Below are 22,458 nucleotides of genomic sequence, written 5' to 3' on the forward strand. Positions count from 1 at the left end.
ATTCCTAAGATAACTCAGGAGAACCAAGCTCATGAACAACGTACTAGAAAATCCTTGACACTACAGGAAGGTATCTGCTGATTTGAGACATTTACCTACTATCTGAAGTATGTGCCAGCCTTATGGGACTATCCATATAATCCCAAATTAACTATGTGCATAATGGCACAGGTGGAAAACACAAATGCCTTATTCCCAATACTGGACTTGCTCTGGAATGAGCTTATATTTCACACACAGAAAACATTTTGGCATATACTAAGCTCTTGAGCATTCTGTTCCAAAAAACCTAATTGGTCATTCTGAGTACAACAGCTGCTTTCTAACTGAAAGAGCAAGAGAAATCATCAGATAGTTAATGGCATCCTGATAACAGAAGGATAACAAGCTACAGAAATTCTAGGAATTAACAGGGAAGGAAAGCCCACTTGCTCAGCAGGGTAGAGAGGAGAGTGACTAATTTCTCACTGAAAAGCTGCCTTGCAACAGAAAAACATCCTGTCAGAAACATGTACCTGGTAATCATTAAATCTGTAAATCCTGAAATCATTCCACCTTTTATATTATTGTTATATTATTGCACAATTAAACTGCATGAAGTGCATCCAGTTATCTTTCTGCATTCCTCCTGTCTGGATACACATTGTATTTTGGCTCCCTCTCTTAACTAAAATACTCTGTGTTGTACAGACAGTTTTCTGTATTGGAGCTGGACACAGTCTGTATTTTTAGCTCTGAAAACCTTTTCTTTCTAGGACCAAGCACTCAGAATGCTCGTGCTGGGACAGTGAGAAAAAAAAATGCAAAACAGCTGTGGGGGTGTATGCTGGGCTTTGTACCACTTATTAGTGGTGTATTATCAGTCTTATTTGTTTTCCTTTTGAGCCAGATAAGGCTGAAGAAGGAAAAGAAGAAGATGAATAAAGAAAAAGACACCACTCAAAATTCCCCATCTTGTCCCATATCCACTACTATACTACAAAAACCTCAAATTTAAAATTCATCACCCAGTGAAAATACACACATCTAACCCACTACACATTTGTGTTTTCTAACTCATTATTCATATTTATAAGCCTTCTCCAAGGTTTCAGGTCCAGAGCAGTGTTTTCCAAGGGGCCTGTGCCTGGAAGCACAGAAAACTCAAAAACTCCAGATTCCTGAGATCCAACAAACAGCCATCTTGCACATCTTCAGCCAGGCTGATCTTTTCAAATTCTCCCAGTTGTTCTCCATGGCAATCACCAAACCTGCTAACAGTCTCTGATGGGGGACACACACTGAGCTTCTTGTGGACAGGGATGTGGAAGATAAAACTACCACTACTTTTGACACTGAACCAAAAGCCAAAGAGTTTGGCTTACCAAAAGCAGAAAAAGTGAATGGTCCTGATAACTTGAGATATCAGAGCTGAAGGAGATTGTGGTGGATAAAGCTGAGGCAGAGTGGGTTCAGACAGGGAGGGAAACAAGACAGTTTGCTGTAGATGCCACGACATGCCACCCTTTCCCTCATTTTTCACTCCTTCCAACACATTATTCAAATAGTATATATATTTCTATAAAACATATATCTTAAACACTTGCTATTAGAAAAGTTTTGTAAGTTTATTTCATAGCAGCTTTAGCTATTGGATATTTTATGGAAGTATTTTTAATAAGTATTAAAAATAAACATACATAGAACCAATTTATTAGAATAAAAGCAAGAAGGAAAACTTACCAGAGCCTCACTAGATATAATTCAGCATACATAGACAGGGCCCATTATTTCTAAGTTTGATTTTGTACTGATATATTTCAGCAGTCTACCCAAGATCCTGAATTCTAAACAGTGTAAGCAGTCCTTTAAGATGTAACTACACTGTGACCAACAGAATTTTGAGATTATACAGCATCATCTGAGTGTGAAGCTAAGATCTTAAAGACATCTCAAGACAGTATCACTGATTAGTTCCAAAAGCAAGAATATCAAGGCTGAACAAGTTGAAATTGGAGAAAGTACTTAAGGCTATGGATATTGTATGCATACATATTCATATAATGAATAGAATATAATGAATAGAAATATCATGCAAAGCACAAACACTGAAAGAAAGCATTATGGGAGGCTGGTTTTGACAAAACACTACCCCAGACACTTTTGAGTATGCTTGTTCATATTTAAATACACACTGCAGTTAAGTCAACAAGTGAAAATACAGTGAGAAGCAGCAATGGAAACAGATCTAACAGATACAATTAATCTCTCCATTCTCTGATGGAAATGTTAAAATAGGGTAAAAGAAGGTTTGTACACCAGTGTTAAGGCTGCAACTTGGAGTGAAATAAGCAACCTCATTAAATGAAAAAAGAGAACAAATAATCAAAATGTATTTGCATTAAAAAATTGATAGTGATCCTTTCAACAGAGGACTTCACCCATCAGGCATGGCAGTATCCCCCACAACCAGCACAGAATTAGACCTGCCATATGCACGCTGACAGGATTATCTACTATCTACAAAATACTCCCATATTTACTTGATATTACAACAAAGTTTATAACCAACTTCGCACAGCTTCTTAAATCCTGAAGTTCTCTGCAAAATACAGGATTTAGCTGGTAGTTTTTGCAATTTAGGGTGCCTCAGTCATGTAAGTTTCAGAAATCCTACAATGAGCATAATTTTCAAAATAAACATTTTCATTAAAATCTCAAATAACACGAGAAAGGATATCCTCAGCAATACGAGTAAAAATTATTTACTAGTTAAATTCTCTACACTGCTCAAATGTCAGTAGTGATATAGTATTTTAAATTCTGGAGAAACAAGTAAAATCTAGTTTATCAAACTAGCAATGGCCTTAGAACAAAGCAAATCTTAACTAGCCAAAGGAACAATAAAGGGGACATATATTTAATCTCAATTTCATAATCATTATAGACAATTTGATAGCTATTTTCTTTATAAAAGCATGCTTAATTCTGTTCCTCTGAAGGGCAGTTTTGAATCACAGTTCTTAAACAACTTTCTTGCTTTTCTTAAGCATGGAAGTTCTACTTTGATACAACTCAACAAAACCTTACACATACAATCCTTCATAATCAAACTTGTCTTTTCCCAGACATCAACTACAGATCGGTGACCGATAATATACATACTCTAAACCAACAAAGACCTTTCCCAAAATACAGTCTTTGAAAATGTACCTGCAGGAGAAGGATGTATGATTGCAGGCAGAGAATTCAAAATTATTTCAGATATGCAGTTTCTGCTCTGAAAGCCAGATGCATTATGCAACAACCTGTCTTCAAATTTTCATTCGGAACAAAGATGATGGAGGAAAAATTTAAAAATTGTAAGCACAAAGCATCCAGTGGATTGTTTATAATCCCACTTCCCACAAAACTGTGCCTTCCTTTAACTTAAGTCTAAATGCTGGTTTCCTCAAAAAAGGAATTGTGAGCCTATAGTACACATCTTTTACATTCAACCAAATTATGCCAGCCTATGGTTTTAAGGATTTGACCTCACAGATTGTCTAGATGAAACCTGCTACTCAGTAGCTGTGTTAGGGACTACAATTCACAATTCCAACATGATGACTAAAAGACTCTGATCTTACAGGTCTGATCGTGAGATCTCATTCCCAAGGATTCACAATGATATTAAAAAAATGTAAATACTGAGCACATGGCCAAGATAACAAAAATCAACTTAAAGTTAAGCCAGCTACTAGAGTCATATTTTATGAAACCAATTGCAATCATTTCAATTGCCCAACTCTGATTTTGTACATCCATATTTTTAAGCCATGTGCTGAAGAGAAACCAGTACAGCTTTGTTTTCTGTTAGTCCCCCTCCCAGGCCTGCTGGGCTGCACACTATTCCAGAAAACAAAGTACAGCAAATCATGCAGTGTGCAGAATAATCTGAGAAGTGTTTGGCTAACCATGGACTTCATAAAGATGTTCACTGCAAGCAGTCAGTACATCAGCACTCAAAATCAGATACTGACCTGGTTCTTACTTTGGGCCCTACCTTCGGGGAGTAGACCTATGTAAATAGATTGCCATTTGTAAAATTAATAAAAATAAAATAGTGATGTAGATGGAGACAGGCATATGTGACACTGTGTACCCAGAGACTGCACTGCATTGTAGACAGAAATATCCCAGACACCTTAAAAACAGCTATGTTGCCACTGAACATAAACAATTCTGAATGCAGAAAGGAATGGTGTAATTTCTATAAGCAGGACAGGACTTTGCTGGAGCAAACAATATAACTGCACTTAAATCTCTTCAAATCAGCCTGGTTGCCATTTATGGCAGTGATGAAGTTCAACAAGTGGGTTATTTATTATAGTTTCAGTACTCTGGGTACTCAACATCTCTTTTAAAAAGTATGGTAGGTGCTGCAATGTTTCAACATTCTTGGTTCTTGGCCCTTTCTTTTAGAATGTGGCTGAATTTGACACTAGAAAGACAAAGTCATTCCCTTATCCTCAGAGTAGCCTGTCCTATTTAACTGCACAAGTGTTTGCAAAACCAGCACTTCTATTAGCTGTCTTCACAAATAAATGTGGCACTTAGGCAGTGAGCTGCTGACCAAGAGTCTCTCCCACACCAGAATAGTTTCCACTGGAGACTGAGGAGTCTGAATGACAGCTGCCTTTACTGATACAGCACTCAATTTGCTTTGTCGTCCCTCTTGAGCAATCCCTTACAGCAGGGATGTCCAAAAGACTGTAAAAGGAATTCCCCTTTTTCCCAGAACTACTTTTCTGGGTTCTCTTGTATCTGTTCATGTTTTTTACAATGCTGCCAGTGGCAATCTCCCCACCAGGCAATGCCTTAAAGATGAATGCTTCCAAATATCAAATAATTACAAGTGTGCAATGTGAATCTGAAACAATTTTAGACTCTTGTTTGAAGAGTTGGATTACTACCAGGAAAGCAGATACTAAGGACTATATGCAGGTTTTTAAAGTACTATTATTTAATGTTTCAATGAGCTATAAAATTTTGCTAAAGCAAATTCCCTGGAGGGGGTACAGCCTACCAAACAGAGTAAGTATTCTTCAAGCAGTGACTGCTACCAATTGATTCACCATCATCTTCATTATTAAATAAACGTCTGGGAAAGCCATCTATATTTTTAAAAGACACTTTTACCTGTCCATGGCTTGCATTCATTCAGTTTTCTGCAAGTTTGCTATGAAGGTGTAGGTTTCAGGTAAAGCTTGTTTCTTCAGTGACAAGCAGAACAATTCTTCTTCTAAATAACATAACTGCCTTCGTATTTGAATATATTATTTAGAAAGCTGATGCACAACTTCAAATAGAAAAACAACAATTAAATTGTCACAAAAGATTTTGCAGGAGAAACAAACACATTAAGCAAACTGAAAATAATCACTTCAACTGTGAATATTGTGTAGCAGTATTATTTTTTTAAATGAAGACAGAGATGTCTGATGAAAAATGTAACCCAGTCCAATACAACAACCTGTTTGGATTTATCTATTACTTAAACTATAAAATAGACTTTTTGACACCAAATCTTTAAAGCCATATTGCAACATTTTTCTGGGGACTCCTTTGCCACATAAAAGGATGTTTTTGGAGCTCTCATTTTTGAGATCAGCCTTTCAATTTGTGCAAGACACTTGGTGAATTCCATCCACACAGATTTTAGTCTGCCCGCTGACATGCTAGTGAAATTGGGAACAAATGCTCTTTTGGCATTTCTACCATTCAGCAAATCCTACTATTTCCTATGCATCTCCATCTTACCATGCAACATAGAAAAAACAACCAAATCATAGCTCAATCCAATGATAAAATTCTGTTTAAGTGAATTCGACATTCTTGTAATCATCAAGACCTTAAGAACTTGCTAAGCCTAGATCTCAAGTGTCAATGGACTCTTTTGTTTGCAAGCTTTGACTTTAACCATGTGTTGTGCAGTAAACTAGCAGCAGTTTGCTTTTATTTCAATGTAAAAATGCACCTAAGAACAAATCCATGCTATTTGAGAGAGAAAATATGAAGACTGTCAATTGCTTTCATATCATATCTTTGACAAACAATTTCTTGTTAGAGCAATAATAAGCAGAACTTGTGTATACATGAAGATAAACTTTATCATTCTCTGGCACTTGCTTAAGGACACTGGAAATTTAACATTTCATGCTTAGATAAAACACTTTGAATCTCAAGTCTGTTTCTTCCTGGAAGGATTCAGCAGTATACCAAGCTGCCTTTTGGTTTCCTCCATTATTAGAATAACCAAAGCTGCCATTGTGTTGTGCCTGTGCTGGAAGCTTCCATATAGGGGTTCCTGCTCAGTGCTATAATTGCTCTGCAGCACCAATAGGGCCAATGCAAAAAAAAAAAAAAACCTTTACTTCATAGAAAGAATCCTCTGCAAATGTGTGATCCCTTAAAGCTCTAAACATATTATTTGGAAAGTATTTACTGCATAACATCACAGGGACAAGCTAGGGCTTCCTGTACCCATGAGAATAGTGGAAATCACTGTGAAATCCTGACACTATCAAAATCAGCACAAAACCCTCACTGACTTCAAGGGAAGCAGAAATATACCTGGACTGACTCTGGACAGTCTGTATAATGCAGAATACAGTCCAACTTCAGCGTGCATTTTGTTAGATACACTTTCACCTCCAAGTAGAAACTATTAGTAAGTCTCAAAGCTTCATCTGCACAATTTCAGTTCTTAGCTGGGAACTCAGGCTGGAGACCTGCATAGTAAAAATAATCTACAGTAAGACACCCACAAGGAGAAAGCTCTTTTGAGGACCACAGAAAAACACTTCATAATGCTAGAGGCCTCCAGCCTACAAACTGAACTCACGACCTAATATGTTTTGTTGTATTATTTCAGTTTAAATGCAGAACTTGTATTATATTATATCAGAAAGCCTGAGGAAAGTTGTAATGATTCTAGGCAGTAACTCCTCCTCACCCTGTAATCTCCTGGACAGAAAGAGAAGCAGAATGTTCAGCAAGCATCAGCCATTGCCAGTGTTTATGTAAAATTACACACAAGTCTGCCTACTTGGGAGGCTTTAAAATAACAAATTGGTTCTTTTTCTCACATACCCAATCGTTGAATCTTGGAGATAGAGCTCAGCAAACACTTTTTTCAAAAGAGAAGTCTCATTTGTATTCTGTTAATCTCTCCTACAGAAGAAATATTACTTTAATTTTATACCTTCCCCAATTCTTCAAAAGCCCACGGTAGCTCATGGAGAGTGGATGAAACCTAATGCCCATTAGCAGCAAGCTCCCACAGGGAAAGTTCTCCCTCAGTCTTTGTCATGTAAGATTCTTGCACTGCAGCATGATCATCCAATTACTGCGAGATCTTTATCCTTACAGCAAACAGAGCAAACAACTTTATTAACAGCCATTACTCATTTTCTACAGTAGTTGTGAGCAGGCAGAGTGCTGCTTGCCAAATGTGAGCAGCAGTAATAGTTTGTGTCTATGCACAGCTCGTATCAAATACAGTGAAGAATGGGATTCACAGCTGAAGAGCAGTAGGTGGGCTTGGCTTGACTGTTTAAAAACCCCAGCAATTTCAAATTACAGTGACAACGTATTCATTACACAAATAAATTCCCAATAATTATGCAATTTAGACCCAAGAAGGATTAAGGTGCCTTATTATTTCACCTCTTTCTACACTCCAAAGACCTTTTTTCTCTATTGAAGAGATTTAAGGAGCCTTTCAAAGTTTTAATATAACCAGCAAATTGAACTGTACAGTACAGTAGGTAACTGCAGCATGCACTAATTTAGCTGACATCAAAAGTGGTTAAATCTTCTGTCTCCATCAGTGAGAGAGAGAATGGCTAACCAGCCCAGGACATTCATATATTCAGGTGATATCTTAGCTGGAAACATCACAGATCAACATTCAGCTTTAAGCATCACCACAGGTAACAAAAAACACGGTAAATCAGAGAGACTTACTTTTCAACTTTAAAACAAGTTATTCCATTACTAAAAATATACACTAATTAAAAATTAAATAGCCAAGTTTTTGGCAAGAAGCTGAAGTATTCAGATAGTGGCAAGCAGGTGCAATATTTAAAGTCTGCTTATGACTCCACAGCTTAAGGACAACTTTCCTAAACTCCAGCTGTCACTCTACACTGTGGCTGTGTATTTAACACCAAATCATTCTGCTTAGGAATGCCACAGGAGTTGCAAAGGGCAAGGACACACAGGATACCTGCCTTACATTCAACTTTATGTATCAACAGAAGGAAGAAGAGCGCTTTCTTTTCCAAGATGCCCACTCAGCGTCCTCAAAGACCATGTAAAAATCTTCTCAAGAATGAAAACTTAACGTTCTTCAAGTGTTTTGAAGCACACTACCTACCTCTCTAGGCACACAAGCTTTCCATGACACAACTGGTCTTACGAATGTTATTTTTACTACTGATTCGGGATCTGATCCAGTGCACTTGTACAGACAGGACAAGAAACCTAATCCTAGCACTTCACAGTGCTAAAGTCTTCAGACAAGGGCTTCTGCACACTTTGGCAACAATCTTAACTTTCAAGAAAATTCTCCTTTACTCATGAGCACTAGGCTGTTTCAACACTGTGGGCATAACTGTATTTAGTTCAAATATCCTTTTAAATAATCTTTTTTCATGTTTAAGATAGCAGCTCTAAAACATAGTAGGGAAAAGATGCCTTTTGATTTTGGAATAGAAATGTTGCAGCATTAACATTTTTAAAGTCTAAAACTAGTGAGAAGCTAGGTAACTAAAAGACATTTATTCTACCTGATACACTGTCTATAACATACTGGACAACTTCCTTCTTCGAAAATATAAAAGGGTAAAAACATACCAGAAGAGATAATCTTAAGCTCAAGAGGAAAAGGAAATATACATAAGCATGTCCATCCTTTTCTTGTCTCAGTTCCAGCTGCTCAGTACGTCCTATCACAAACATGGAGTAGAGTGCTTTCAAAAACACAGCTGTCTAGAACTGTAGGACAAACACAAAACAAATTACCTGGAAAATACATGATCTTCTTGAAGCTGACTGGTAGGCCATTCATAGCACTGAAAATGAGATTCTCTGGTCATAATACAAGCAGGCTTGTCCAGCACCCCTGGCTCTAACCCACAGACAGACCCTCTCTCCAGGCACAGAACCCCAGAGGAGGTGCTCCTACAGCGTTGGAAAGCAGTTGCTGCGACCCTTTCCACAGCAAGGTGGGCAGCAGGTGTGAGCCACAAATCTGGAAGTGCCATTCAAACTTCTAAAGGCTTTGGGTGATCATGCTGAATCCCTCCTTCCATCTGCCATGGCCACGTGGAGTTTCTTTTCACTGCCTGCCTCTCCTTCCCTCATGCAAATTTTTCAAGGCTTGGTAACTTTACTCCTGAGGGCACCAGCCACGTAAAGAAGTTTAACTTATTATCTCTCCTTTTTGCCCTGCAATTACCTCCAAAATGACAGGCTGCACAACAGCAATTTGCTGTTATTACCAACATGGAATCAGAGAACTAAACTCATAGGAAGGAGACATTTTGGGAGAAAATCTGTCTCCTATTTCAGATCATCCATCAGCCTATCCAGAACAACACTACAAAAGAGCACTACAAGACCCAAACAGAAGGAGTGAACCTTTCACCATTTGTTAGAGTACAAGCCCCTAAACACACAAAGGCACATTACTCTGAGCCCAGAGGCAGGGATGTCATCCTGACTACACAGATCTGCAGCACAGCTACAGTTGCTATTGTTACACACAATTATGTTTGTGTTAACTTGTGCCAAACATTGGCTATTTGGGAATTTGAGGCAAGCTTTCCAAGTCAAGCACTGACAGAAACTCCACTTCTGATCTTATTTAAATTTCCTTAATGGCATTTTACAAAGCCTTTCAACATCTTTCTTGTTTTGAGATACTTAACAAGTTAATTCCCAAGATTATTTATTCCACTACTAAAAATCAGAAGCCCAAAGAACGTGTCAAAGTATGTGTCAAAGTGGTTGAGACCATAAGAAGCACAGATGAAAATCCTCTCAAGTAATTACTTTCCTCTACAGGTCAGGAAGTCCATTTGCCTTTCTTAAATACCTATTTCAGTCCTCACCATAAACTAAGAGGCAATTGAACAATACTATCAAAGAGTTTAAGCCAGAAATAAAAGATTATAAGTTTTTGCAGACTATTCATCATTCCAGAATTATTGCATGTGGTCACAGTGATCTCTTGTGCACATTACATGAGTGTCAGAGTTATCTTTTGCCATAAAAGTCCAAAACAAAGGGGAAAAAACCCTGGAAACATCCTTTTTGACAGACACACAAGGAATTGTTCCCAGAAGAAGGAAAGTTTCAGGATCAACAGTAAAAGTAGGCAAAAAGTACCAGGATCAGGAAGAAACAAATGCAAATAAATTTACGTTTTTATTTTTTCATTTATTTTCTATGGCATAATTGTAGCCAAGAATGTGATAAACCCACAGCAGACTGTAATCCATAATTTGAAGCAATTCACTGAGACCCTGCACAAAGACCACTTTTTTTCATGTCAGGCAAATAATCTTTAGAGTAACGAGGCCAGTAAATAAACTAAATGGCAGACAATTTCTTGCAAATCATAACTCAGATGCCATTTTTGGATGTCACTAAAACATAAACTTAACTTGTTCATATAGAAGTGTGTGTGTCTGTATGTGCAAAATACAGCCTTCCTAGTCCACCCCTTTAGCATGCAAGAAAATCAGGGGTTGCATTGTCAGATTCTTGTCTGTCAAGAATCAGGGTGTTAAATACAGAGTAGAATATAGAACTTAAAGCATAGTAGTTGAAAATGATCTGATCTTTATCACTCCATTTTATTTTCCTCTGGCAGCATTCTTCAACTTCTTTTTCTTTATTCTAGATGAAATACTGTTTACAATGAAATCTACATTTCATATGCTACTTCTGCCTGCCTTCTTGAAAAGCCTCTGCTCTTGCTGAGACTAATCTATATTAAGTATGCATGAAGTTTTAGCACAATTCACCCCCAACACACTTGTTTCCAAACTATTTTGGGATATTTAAGAATGATAAGATTTCAAGGTGTGGAAAGACAGAGAAAAATCACAGAATTGTTTGGATTGTAAGGGACATTTAAAGATAATCTAGTTTCAATGTCCCTGATATGTGTAGGGACAACTTTCACTAGACCAGGTTGATCAGGACACCATCCAACCTGCTCTTGAACATTTCCAGGGACAGGGCATCCACAGCTTCTCTGGGCAGCATATTCCAATGCCTCACCACTGTCTGACTCAAGAATTATTTCTTCAAATCTAATCTAAACCACTCCTCTTTCACTTTAAAACCATTTCCCTTTGTCTATCACTATCTGCCTGCATAAAAAGGTCTCTCTCCCTCTTTTTTAAAAGCCCCCTTTAGGTACTGGAAGGCTGCAATGAGGTTTCCCTGAAGCCTTCACCTCTCCTGGCTGAACCCAACTCTCTCAAACCATTTGCACAGGCGAGGTGCTCCAGCTCCTCTGAACATCAAAGTGTTGTGCTTCTGCACATTTCAAATCAGTCTACAACCAGAAATAACTGGGGGATTTATGTCACGCTGTTCCCACAGCATAGTAAAACATATCTAACTAATGTGGTCAACATTTTTGTCACACTCCATAACGATATTTAAAAAAAAAAACCAAAATGGAAGCATGATTATTATTCCATGAACAGCAGCTGAGCTAACTGTTGGCCTAATTTACAAACTGACATGTTCTTCTATGGAATACATTCCAAGATAATTTACCATTATGTCAAACCTGATACAGGATTTAGTTATGTACTATCTTTTGTTTCTGTAGTTTCCAAACCATTACTCCTCCACTAGGATATTTTTCCATATTGAAGTCTCAATTTGCAAGTTTCAGCAGTAGCACAACTTCTTTTAGTTGCACTACACAACTGATCCCCCCCACCCGAGAAGCTGTATGGCAAGCATCAGCCTTGACTAATTCTTTAAAAGCACAAGTTTCCAACAACATTGGTTCTCTCCCACAATTCATTAGCTTGCTTTTAACCTTGGTAACAAAAACTCAGTTTTAATTTGTCATGTCTTAAGGTAAAGCAGACATTAAAAACTAAGATTGAGTGCCACTGAACTGCTGTCCTTTCTGGAAATCAGGAGCTCAGCGACTCCTTTTCACAGCTATAATAGAGCTTTTGAATAGCAGTGCATTTATCATGCATTTATTAGCTATGCAGCTGCATATTTAGCAAGCTAATGATATCCCAGTAGAATGAAACCAGAGTAATGCATTCAACACCTGTATTTGTCTCGAGACAGCAAACAAGATTGATAATTCTTTTACTCTAGCGATTGTCCTGATTAAATGTGAATTAAGAAGGCTTGATAACTTTTTAAATTAAAGGCTTTTATTTTTAGGTTTGAATGGACACAATTTGGTTTATTGTTTAGTACCACAAAAAGAGAGGTAGACTATTTGTTTTGGTTTTTTTAACACCTGCTTTGCTTTTCAGCTCTAAAGAAACATTAGACAAATTTAGACACACTGTGGTATCTTTCTTACCTTCCTGACTGAAAGTTCTTCCATGTCCTGTATCACATTCAATTATGTCAGCATGTGCTGACTAGAAGTGACACTGGTCTGGATAGGCTGGATCCAAAACTTTGTTGTTATTCTCAAAGGACACCAGGTGGTGGTGTAAGGCTCCTTAGCAGCACGTTTGCATTCCTTACATTGTGACATGCATGGTGTCTTTCTCTCCAGGCTACCTTCCCTCCTTCAAAATGTGTGCTGCTAAAAGCTTTGAGACAAAAATAGTAATACTGGACCTTGGAAAGTCCAGCCAACACGTTTCTGACAGTATTCTCTAGTGGATACCAGCAAGAAGGGGAAGAGTAAGCCAAGCATACACTAGCACTTTTTTCCAAGCAGTGTCCCTGATGCCAGACAGAAGGTAAGGATGATGTAACTCCAAGTCATCTGGATCATTCCAATCCACTCCATTTCCCAACCTGGCCCTAAGAAGTCTTTAATAAGCTTTACCAGACTACCATTTAATGAAAACAGCCTGGTACAAATCTCACTCTACCAGCTTAAAACTAGACATGGCATTATTAATATTTAAATTTGACACACTCTGATAAAGTTGTCAGGAACACTTCTGCTAAAGTCTTGTATTCACAAACTATCAAAATGTGCGTTTAGAACTTTAGGGAAACACAGTGTCATGGTTAATAAGGCCTCGCAACATGAGTCATTTACTTTCCCCTTTTTTCACTTATTTTATCCTAAACCCATAATTTGAGAACTTTGTCTTGTTCAGTCATACAGTTCAGAAACAATTGTATTCCTACTTCTAACACAATATTCCTATACAACATACCAATGCACTACATTAGACTGCAAAGCCTCCGGGTATAGTGTTTGAAGAGTTTAACTGCAAAGGCATAAGGAGATCATAATTCAGGGCGTTCACAAAGCTCTTTAGATAATTGAGAATTACCCAAAACACAGCAGCTACAGAAAAATCTACTACTAAAGAGCTTTGAGAGCAAGAAATCAAGTCAGGTATATATTAACTGACCTTTTCAACATTCAAAGCAAACAAATTCAATCTGCGAAATAATTTTATTACTTCCGGCAATGAATGCTGGATATAAATTAAATAATTGGGCAAAAGATAAATATCGGCACCTGACAGTTTTTCCTTCCAGAAAGAAAAGTTTTCTACTAGATATTAGTTTCAATTTTTGTACAAGAGTTATGAATATTTTAAGGAATGCTGAATTTTTTTACTGTGATACACCCCACACATTTGCCGGTGCAGAGCACCTTTTCATGGCCTGTTACAACTACCTGGCACAGCAGTGTCATTAGGATTTGTGCTGAAGTTCACTTTCACTTGGCACCTCCAGTGCAATACACAGATTCCCTGGAATAAGAACTGACAAAGGGGGAAAACTGCTGCTGTTTGCAACTCCGCCTACAAGGGCCAGCAGGCCAAGAGATGCTGCTCTCATGAGAGTGCCTGGTAAAAATGACAGATTTCTATATTAACTCAGCAGGTCATAAGTTCAATGCAAACTCTGAAAGAGCATTTAAACCAAAGCAGTTGTTAGTAGCTCAAATAATTTTTAATAATTCATCTGTTTTCTGCACTCTTTTCATGCTGCATTTCTTTGAATACTTCAGACCTACACTTGCCAACTATTATAAACTACAAAGCCTTCTTGTTACAACTAGCTTCAAGCTGAAAACAAAATTAAAATCTCATCCAATAAAATTCTGATAACAGCAGGGCTACTGTTCTTAGGACTAAAATTAAAAGCTTTATTTATATTGCAAAGCAGTCAGAAACAAGATGGAGTGAGCACCGTTCTGACAGGCTCTACACTAGCACAACAGGAGAAAAACCTCTGCACTAAAAGACTGACAAGTCTAAATCATTAGGGGAATGCTTTTAGAAGTCTGAGCCACAGAATCCCACAGCCTGAAGGAATATTGGGTAGTGCAGAGGAAAACAAGGGAGGAGAGAAGTCAAGTGAATCCACTCTTACACAGAAGGTAAACGTTAAGCAGAATCCACTGGGAGAGAGTTTTTGGTGAAAATATTTCAGTGAATGCTGATTTAAAGCAAACATAAAACACAAAATTCATAGGTTTTTGAAGAAATATTGTGCTGAAACTCCCTTAAAAGCAAAGCAGATCCAGAAATACATTTTCATAGTATTTTTGATATGTTCAAGGCTTCTTCTACCATATGACTCTACATGTTAAAATATAACTACAGCTTTCCTCATGTGATTAATCAAGCATTTATTTTTAATCTCTGGAAGGATTTCAAGCTGAAAGTGTGGGGTTCAGACTCAGACTGAAAAAAAAATCATTTAATAGATAACTGAGAAAAAGAATTACTATATTAACTAGGTAGGCTGAGTCTAACTCTAGTAATTGAAATTATGAAAATGCTAAAATGGGTACTGGTTCTTATCCCTCCACAGAGTGAATAAAGTAAACAAGTTGAAGTCCATTTAAAAAGCACTAAAGATGAATAATGGGAATGAGAGAAAAAGCACAAGGACAGGAAAGCAAAAATGTATATAAGCATGAACACACATGCATGCTCTTACTGACTGCCATATATCAGTAATAAACTGTCTGAAAAGCAACAATTACTAACCTCCACATTTTAGTGAAACTGTGCATCAGGCTCACACAGCAAGGCAGAGCTGGAGGTTTGAGTCCATCCATTTGAAGGAGGAGGCCAGGAACACCATACAGAATCAGGTATTTCACATAAAAAAAAAGTACTTGAGCTAAAGCCAGGCCACCTAAAAGAAAAAAAACAACAAAATATACCTTAAAGAAGTCCTGAAACATTTTAAAAACCTGTCAGTACTGATTACCTCCAAACAGCAATTATTCCAAGAACTAAGCCAAGCACCATTGCTTGATGGGATATATAACATTTTTCTCTTTGCAAGAGACAGCACACAAAAGCCCATGCATTGATGACATTAGGCACACATACAAAATGGTACCATCATTCCAGCATGAAGGCACAAATAAGCATCTGTAGTTCCACTCAAAAATCTCTGGACTGTGGCTGTTGACTGCTATGAAAAAAAAACAACTGACTTATGTTGAGCTAAAAATCAGAGTACACCAATATAACCAATGAACATTTACCGCAGACAATAAATTTATCTTGGCAAAAAAACCCCAACCAATCACTGTACACTTGCTGCTCCAGAACAGCCATAAACAATGGTTATAGCTGTACATTATCCCGACATCCCCACAAACATTCCATGCCCTGTACCCAGAAAATACCCCCTATAAGATCCCCTTCTGCTGCACCCAAGGCACAGAAAACTCAAACTCCACTTGGCATAATGCTTACAGCATATTTCCATTTTTAAACATACAGACAAAAGCCTCCTTAAGGTCCTGTAGCTGCCTTATTTCCAAAGGAGAAATTTTGTCACTGTGCTTGCTCACAACCTCAGGTTATGACACAAACTCCAGCATCTTATACAGATCTGAGATGAAAATCATACATATTCTCATTATTATTATTCAAATATATATATATGCAAGTAACAACCTTAGAATTCTAAATGAAGATGATTCCTACTAATATTCTAAATGTTATCTGTTGAACAAAGTAGTATTGAGCAATAAGTAGAAGTACAGTAAAAAGCAGAAATTGGTGAGGTCACTCCAGAAGGATCCAATAACTTTGGTGAATTTCTCTGACAGTTGACATACAGAAAATCTCACCACCAAGAAGGGAAACTAAAATTATACTTCACTAGAGAAAAAAAGTATAAAATGCAATTGCTACATCTCCTTCTATACCAGTGCTCTGCTTTTGCTCAGTTATATTACCTAACTTGACTGAAGGACTTTAGACATCCAACAGAATTTTAAAGCCTTCCAGCAGACCGTCCTTGGAGACAAAGTTTTAAACCTGACTGCTGTACAATTCCATGAACATTTAAGTAGCCTGCCCTTTTTTTGGGGGGGGAGAACATCCCTATGGCATTCTGCTGACTAGTGAGTATACTATGGATGACAACCAAAAGCTAAGCATTAAAAATTCACCTATATATTCACTGTATAACAACCTAGAGTAACATTCTGGTACTAATAATGTAAAATGCAAAATTCCTGCCGACCTACACATAGCCAGTATTTTGCTACAACAATCCAACATTATAAGTTTTGATATTGTAATCCATGGACATGATAAGAAATAGTTGTGCCATACAAGATAAAAATTGATATTAGAACAAAATACTGAGACATCAAGCTTATGTTATTTTACTTCAGGGAAGCAGGCATCGAGTATTCAATAACATTTTTCCCCAGAGGAAAACAAACAATCAGAAGCACAATTTGGATACTAGCCAATTAGCTCCACATTAGATACTGCTAAATCATCTGTACAGACAAATTTCTGCTTTAATTCCCTTCTCATTCAGTGTCTCATTTCTTTTCTGACAAATTTCATTGGAGAGCTGAACACTGACACCCACACAAATCAATTATGAAAATCACAGCTGTCTGTGCAGTAGTAAAATTCAAAATCCTTTGGCTGTGCTTGATGGAAAGGTATTTAGAAACAGGCTTCCACTCTGAGACCCAAAAAAATCAATAATTCGATTTTTAATATAATGATGAAAGATTAAGTTCATGGATACAAAGTCATAATATGCAAGCTGTGGAAAAAAGGCGTTTTCACCATCTCCAATAACACACATCGAGGTTGTCATTACTGTAACTAACAGGCAGCTTAGTAGCACTGGTATCTTAAACACAGACATCATGTCACAGCACACCTGGCACACAGGAGCTACTCTGTGAGTGGCAATTCTAAGACTCACAAAAACTGCAACACAAAGGTCCCTATCAAAATACACTGATCAAGTTCTCTTTGGTCTTGATCTCATGCCAGCAGTAGAGGAGTTCTGGACACACAGAGAAACTAAGAGCAAGATTCACAGCCACACAATAGCTGGGCTGCACTGGCAACAGGCACAGGCTTTAAACCTTCTTGCATACCTGAGACATTCCAGCTGCTTGCATTTGCTCCATTCTAGCACAAAGCAGCCAGAAGCACACTCCTTCACCTGATTTAGAAGCATGAAATTAACAATCAAATTCATTAACAATATCAAGTAATTTCCTCTCTAATGTTTGATATAATAATTTCTCCACACACGAGCATTTTTTTAAATAGGAAACAGGCCATACCAAATGTATGTTATAACATATCTAAGAGGAAAGAGTACTGCAAAGATTCTATCTTTACTCCAGAATAAATTAATTCAAAGGATTCAAAGTCGAGATTTTTTTTTTTTAAACAGAATGTGTTACAGAATAAAATATCAAGTTAAAGTACTCAGTCTTAATCCCATGCATTTCAACAGTCAAGCTGCTTGAAGTCCCAGACTAAAGCAATTTACTTTTATAGAATCTGGAAATTTCAATTTATCATCTTCTGATCCTTAAAAAATTCTAAGCTCTCCCATGCTTTAAAAATGTATTATATAGATCTAAAAGTGTAAAATTTAATATCTAAATTTTAAATCTAAAAAATTAAAAAGGTATCTATAGATATTGAAATATTTTCGTTAACTTTTTCTGCAATACTGCATTTCCTAAGTTTCATAGAGCTTTGAAACAAAGATCATGACAAATAGGAATATTCACACAACTTAATTTTAGTCAACATGCTCTCAAAATTCTGACTGGTATTTTTTGACAAAAGTTAACAAATAGAATATTTTCATAGGCAAGCAACAAAATGCTTGCATCCAGGTATCACAAATCACACCTGGCCTTTTTCTGTCCTTAAGCCAACACCAAAAGACATGGTCAACTGTAACTTAGAAGGCAATTTTATTATGAGCACAATGTCACAACTTCATCCTTTTTGCAGCTACATTGACCCTATGGCATTAGTGATTGTAGATGTTTGTTTCTGTCAAGTACCAGGACATGTTCCATTAGAAAAGAGAGATAAATAGCAGTCACATTTCAAAAAGGTTACTGAAACATGGCAGAAGTCTAATAGGAAGCAGACATTTAAAACAGTTCAGAATTTGGGGCCGTATCATCAAGTTCAATATATCCCAGCCTTCCAGCAGCACACAACAAGAAAGAAACATCCTTCTGTGGATGGAGTAGTGGCAGGAACGTGGCAGTGTTTGTCCTGGAGACTAAGTGCTTATTTTTAGAGAAAGCTGAATAGACATAAAGGTCCCAAAGTGAAATTTCTTAAACAAGACTAAACAGGGCTGTCAAGGGACTCTCAGACAAGGCATAGACAGGTCTTCCAAGTTAAAGTAAACCAGAGAGCTTTTCAAGCACACACATGCCTTAAAGACACCTACCATGAATACCCCAAGGACTTTGAGAAACTTGGTCTAGTGGAAGGAATGTCCACAGCAAAGGGGTTGGAATTAGATGATCTTTAAGACTCCTTCCAACCCAAACCATTATATCTACTGTAAGCATTATGTTCAGTAGTAAATACTTGCAGGAAAAGGCTCTCTAAATAAACCAAGAGTTATCACATTCACTGTCTTTTACTGGGACAGAGTTATTTTCCCCACAGTGGCCAGTGTGGAGCTGTTCTAGATTTGTTCTGAAAACAGTGTTGATGAAAGCACAGATGTTTTCGTTACTGCAGGGTTTAGAGTCTTTTCTGCCCCTCACCCCCCAGCAGTGAGAAAGCTGAGGGTGCACAAGGAGCTTGAAGGAGACACAGCCAGGACAGCTGACCCCAACTGACCCAAGGGGTATCCCATGCCATATGCTTAGCATAAAAAGCTGGGGGAATAAGAAAGGGGAAATGTTCAGAGTGATGGCATTTGTCTTCCTAAGTAAGCATTGTACATGAAGGAGCCCAGCTTTCCCAACACCTGCCTGCCCAGAGAAGTGGGGCATTCCTTCTTTGCTTTGCTTGTGCATGCAGCTTTTTCTTTACCTAGTAAACTGTCTTTATCTCAATCCATAAATTCTCAGTTTTCTTCTTCCAATTCTCTTCCCACCTCTCCAAGAAAAGAAAAGGAGTGGGCAGCTGTGTGTTCACTTTCCAGCTGGGATTAAGCCACAACACACGTGAGTAAAAAGAAAAGTAGTCATAGAAGTAGGCTAATTGCCAATATGATCTAGAAACTTGGCCTACAGGAAAGATTAGAAAAATTACATACATGAGCACTTCTTTCTACAGAGAACAACTTAATATTTTAGAAAAAAAATTCTAAGTTTTCTGATTCGTGCTTATATTTCCAGTTTTCAAAACAGACCTCAAGATGCCAAATATTTCATCAATTTCTCCTTATCATTATCTTTCAGGATTAATAAAATTTCAGACTCCTCTTAGCATTTCATTACTACTCAGATGAACAGATACCCTGATCTCAACAGCAAAATGTTGCATGCTTCTGAAAACGAACTCAGAAATCTATTTCTTATCTGTGGGTTTATAAAAAAAAACAAAACTGCAAACACATCAAAACCAGCACCCTACATCCAACTTACACAGACCACTCTGTAGGTCTCACTGTCAATGAGCATAGATAACTTTTCTTCTTCTAACAAATTAAAACACAGGCTCAACAACTACAGATTAAACCACGTGGCTTCACCTTTGAACAGATCATATTCTAGACTGACTTACATGCCACTCATATGAAAATATCCTTTTGAAGTAGTAGAGCCTAGTTAATAATTAAAACAGTGATAGCTAATTGACACTACCTTGTACATGCTTCACTAGAACAGGACAACACATGGTTAGGACTTATACATTAAACTCAAAGAATTCACAACATTCTACCATGTGTGTACATCTCAGATGTGTATCTGTACATCACACACCTCTGACAAAGCACAGATTCCTAGTAAAATATATTTTCATAACTACAGGATCTATTAAGTTCTAGATTGATCCAGTGCAACAATTATATCCAACAACATATTTTCATACACACTTCTGTCTTTCATCATTCTCTGTACCTTGCCAGATGGACATGAAGCTCTGCTCAGATGAGCAGAGATAAGTAGATGGTGCTGAATCACCAGGATAAATATGAATCCTCATCAGGGAAATATAGGCAGTGCTTCTTTCAACATCTGCATTTTCAGTATCAGACTTAACACACAAATGACCTAGGAACACACATTTCAGTTTCTATACCACAGAATGTACCTCAGCAGAGTGAATTTTACCACTGACAGTCTACATTGTCATAGCAAAGGAAAAAAAAATAATTTGTTTCAATTTCAGCTCTTTCAAACAATGCTATTAAGCATCCCATTACTACATGTCAGTGAATTTGTCATTCAGCTGCAGAAGCTTGAAGAACAGGCATTGAATCCAATCTACCTGTCTTCTACTAATTTCTTTTCTCTTACTTCATTATATACCATATCCAAAATTACTCTGTAGAACACATGAACCTATAAACTGGCACAGTGTAGCTATTTTTCTGGTATGCTGCAATTCATCAGGATACTGGATTACTGGAATTCATAGTGGTTTTTATTCTTGGTGCAAATCTACATTTTACAATGTAAAATGTAAAGGCAGAAAATTATTCCCAATTAATGCTAAAACTGAGAAGAATGAACGATCATGGCTTCCATTAACATGGAATATGGGTCCTCCTGCTGTGTCATTAATTCTGAAAGCACCCAGTTCTTTCAGCCAATCTGACTGATGCTACCAGAACGAGATGCAGCACTAACACAAAACCATGGAATTGCTATAAACACTGCATTTGATAGTCATCATTAAAAAAGCACAAATGCCCTGATATTGCTCAGTATGTCAATAGCTAACTATCCACAGACACAAACATTTGTGAACAGAGACACAATGATTTGTGAATTCTGGAAAATGCTCACATTCTCCAAACAATGGCTCTCTGGGACCAATAAATAACAGTTCTGTGATTGCACAGCTGACATCTTTAAAAAATTAATTCTGTGTTCAGAAATTAACATCCCTTCCACAGACTGAAGGGCCATACATATATAGCAAACAGGCATAGAGTTGGATACAGCCCCACCATATTCCTCATTCTGTTCTGGATGAGGGACCTAATATTTGGTTAGTGAAAAGCTATATTGCACCACTTGGTATGTTGGTGCTTCTAGAAACTCATTTGCCCCTGATTCCATCCACACAAGAGAAAAATACTTCTCCTTCTGCTGGGTAACATTCTCCTAGGCACTATTTTTTTAATTTTATACCTGTGTGACCTTAGCAATTTTAGTTTAGGTCACTTTAGCATTTCTGCCTTACATGGTCATAAATGGCACTGTTATACACTAGCATTTTTTAAGAAGTAGTGTAACTCAGGGTTTCATTTTGGGGTATATTTTTATTTCTTTGTTTTCTCACCTTACAGGAACACCACACAGTGATGCAGAACACCCTGTAGCTTCACAGCCATGAGGAGTAGACTGACATTGCCTTTAAGTGCTGAGAGCAAAATCTCACAGGAGCGTTGCCTCGCCTGCACTGCTGGCACTTACTGCCCATCGTTCAAAGTTATCCCAGAAAAAACATGCAGTAGCAGATATAAGTTCCCTAATTGGAGGTGACTGCAGAACAGCCTCACAGCCTGGTAAACTTAAGAGAAAGGCTATCAGGGCAGCCAGGCATCACAGTGTAAGTAGATGTTCCACACTGTTTTGAAGCTGCTGTAGTCAAAAAGGAAACCCAAAATTAACAAATCCCATCAGTGCAGAAAGGCTTACATACCATGGATAATCCTCTTGAATCAACAGCAAGTTGCTTCCTTGGTCTTAAGGCTCAGTTATCTGATGAAATTAGTTCTAATAACACAGCATGCAAAGTAACAGAGGGGAGAGTTTGGGTCTGTACAAGAACTGGT

General features: G+C 37.5%; 1 protein-coding gene across 2 annotated transcripts in view; it reads right to left on the bottom strand.

The window, feature by feature from the left end:
• HHAT (hedgehog acyltransferase) overlaps positions 1-22,458 on the bottom strand; it is a 146,873-nt gene that overhangs the window by 115,214 nt on the left and 9,201 nt on the right. For both annotated transcript variants that reach the window (XM_088161208.1, XM_014887397.2), the window contains exon 7: positions 15,222-15,372. In XM_088161208.1, coding sequence (XP_088017334.1) covers positions 15,222-15,372 — 151 coding nt within the window. The remainder of the gene's footprint in view (positions 1-15,221; positions 15,373-22,458) is intronic.

Source organism: Sturnus vulgaris, chromosome 3, assembly GCF_052056855.1.
Source record: "Sturnus vulgaris isolate bStuVul1 chromosome 3, bStuVul1.hap1, whole genome shotgun sequence".
Taxonomy (NCBI): Eukaryota; Metazoa; Chordata; class Aves; order Passeriformes; family Sturnidae; genus Sturnus; species Sturnus vulgaris.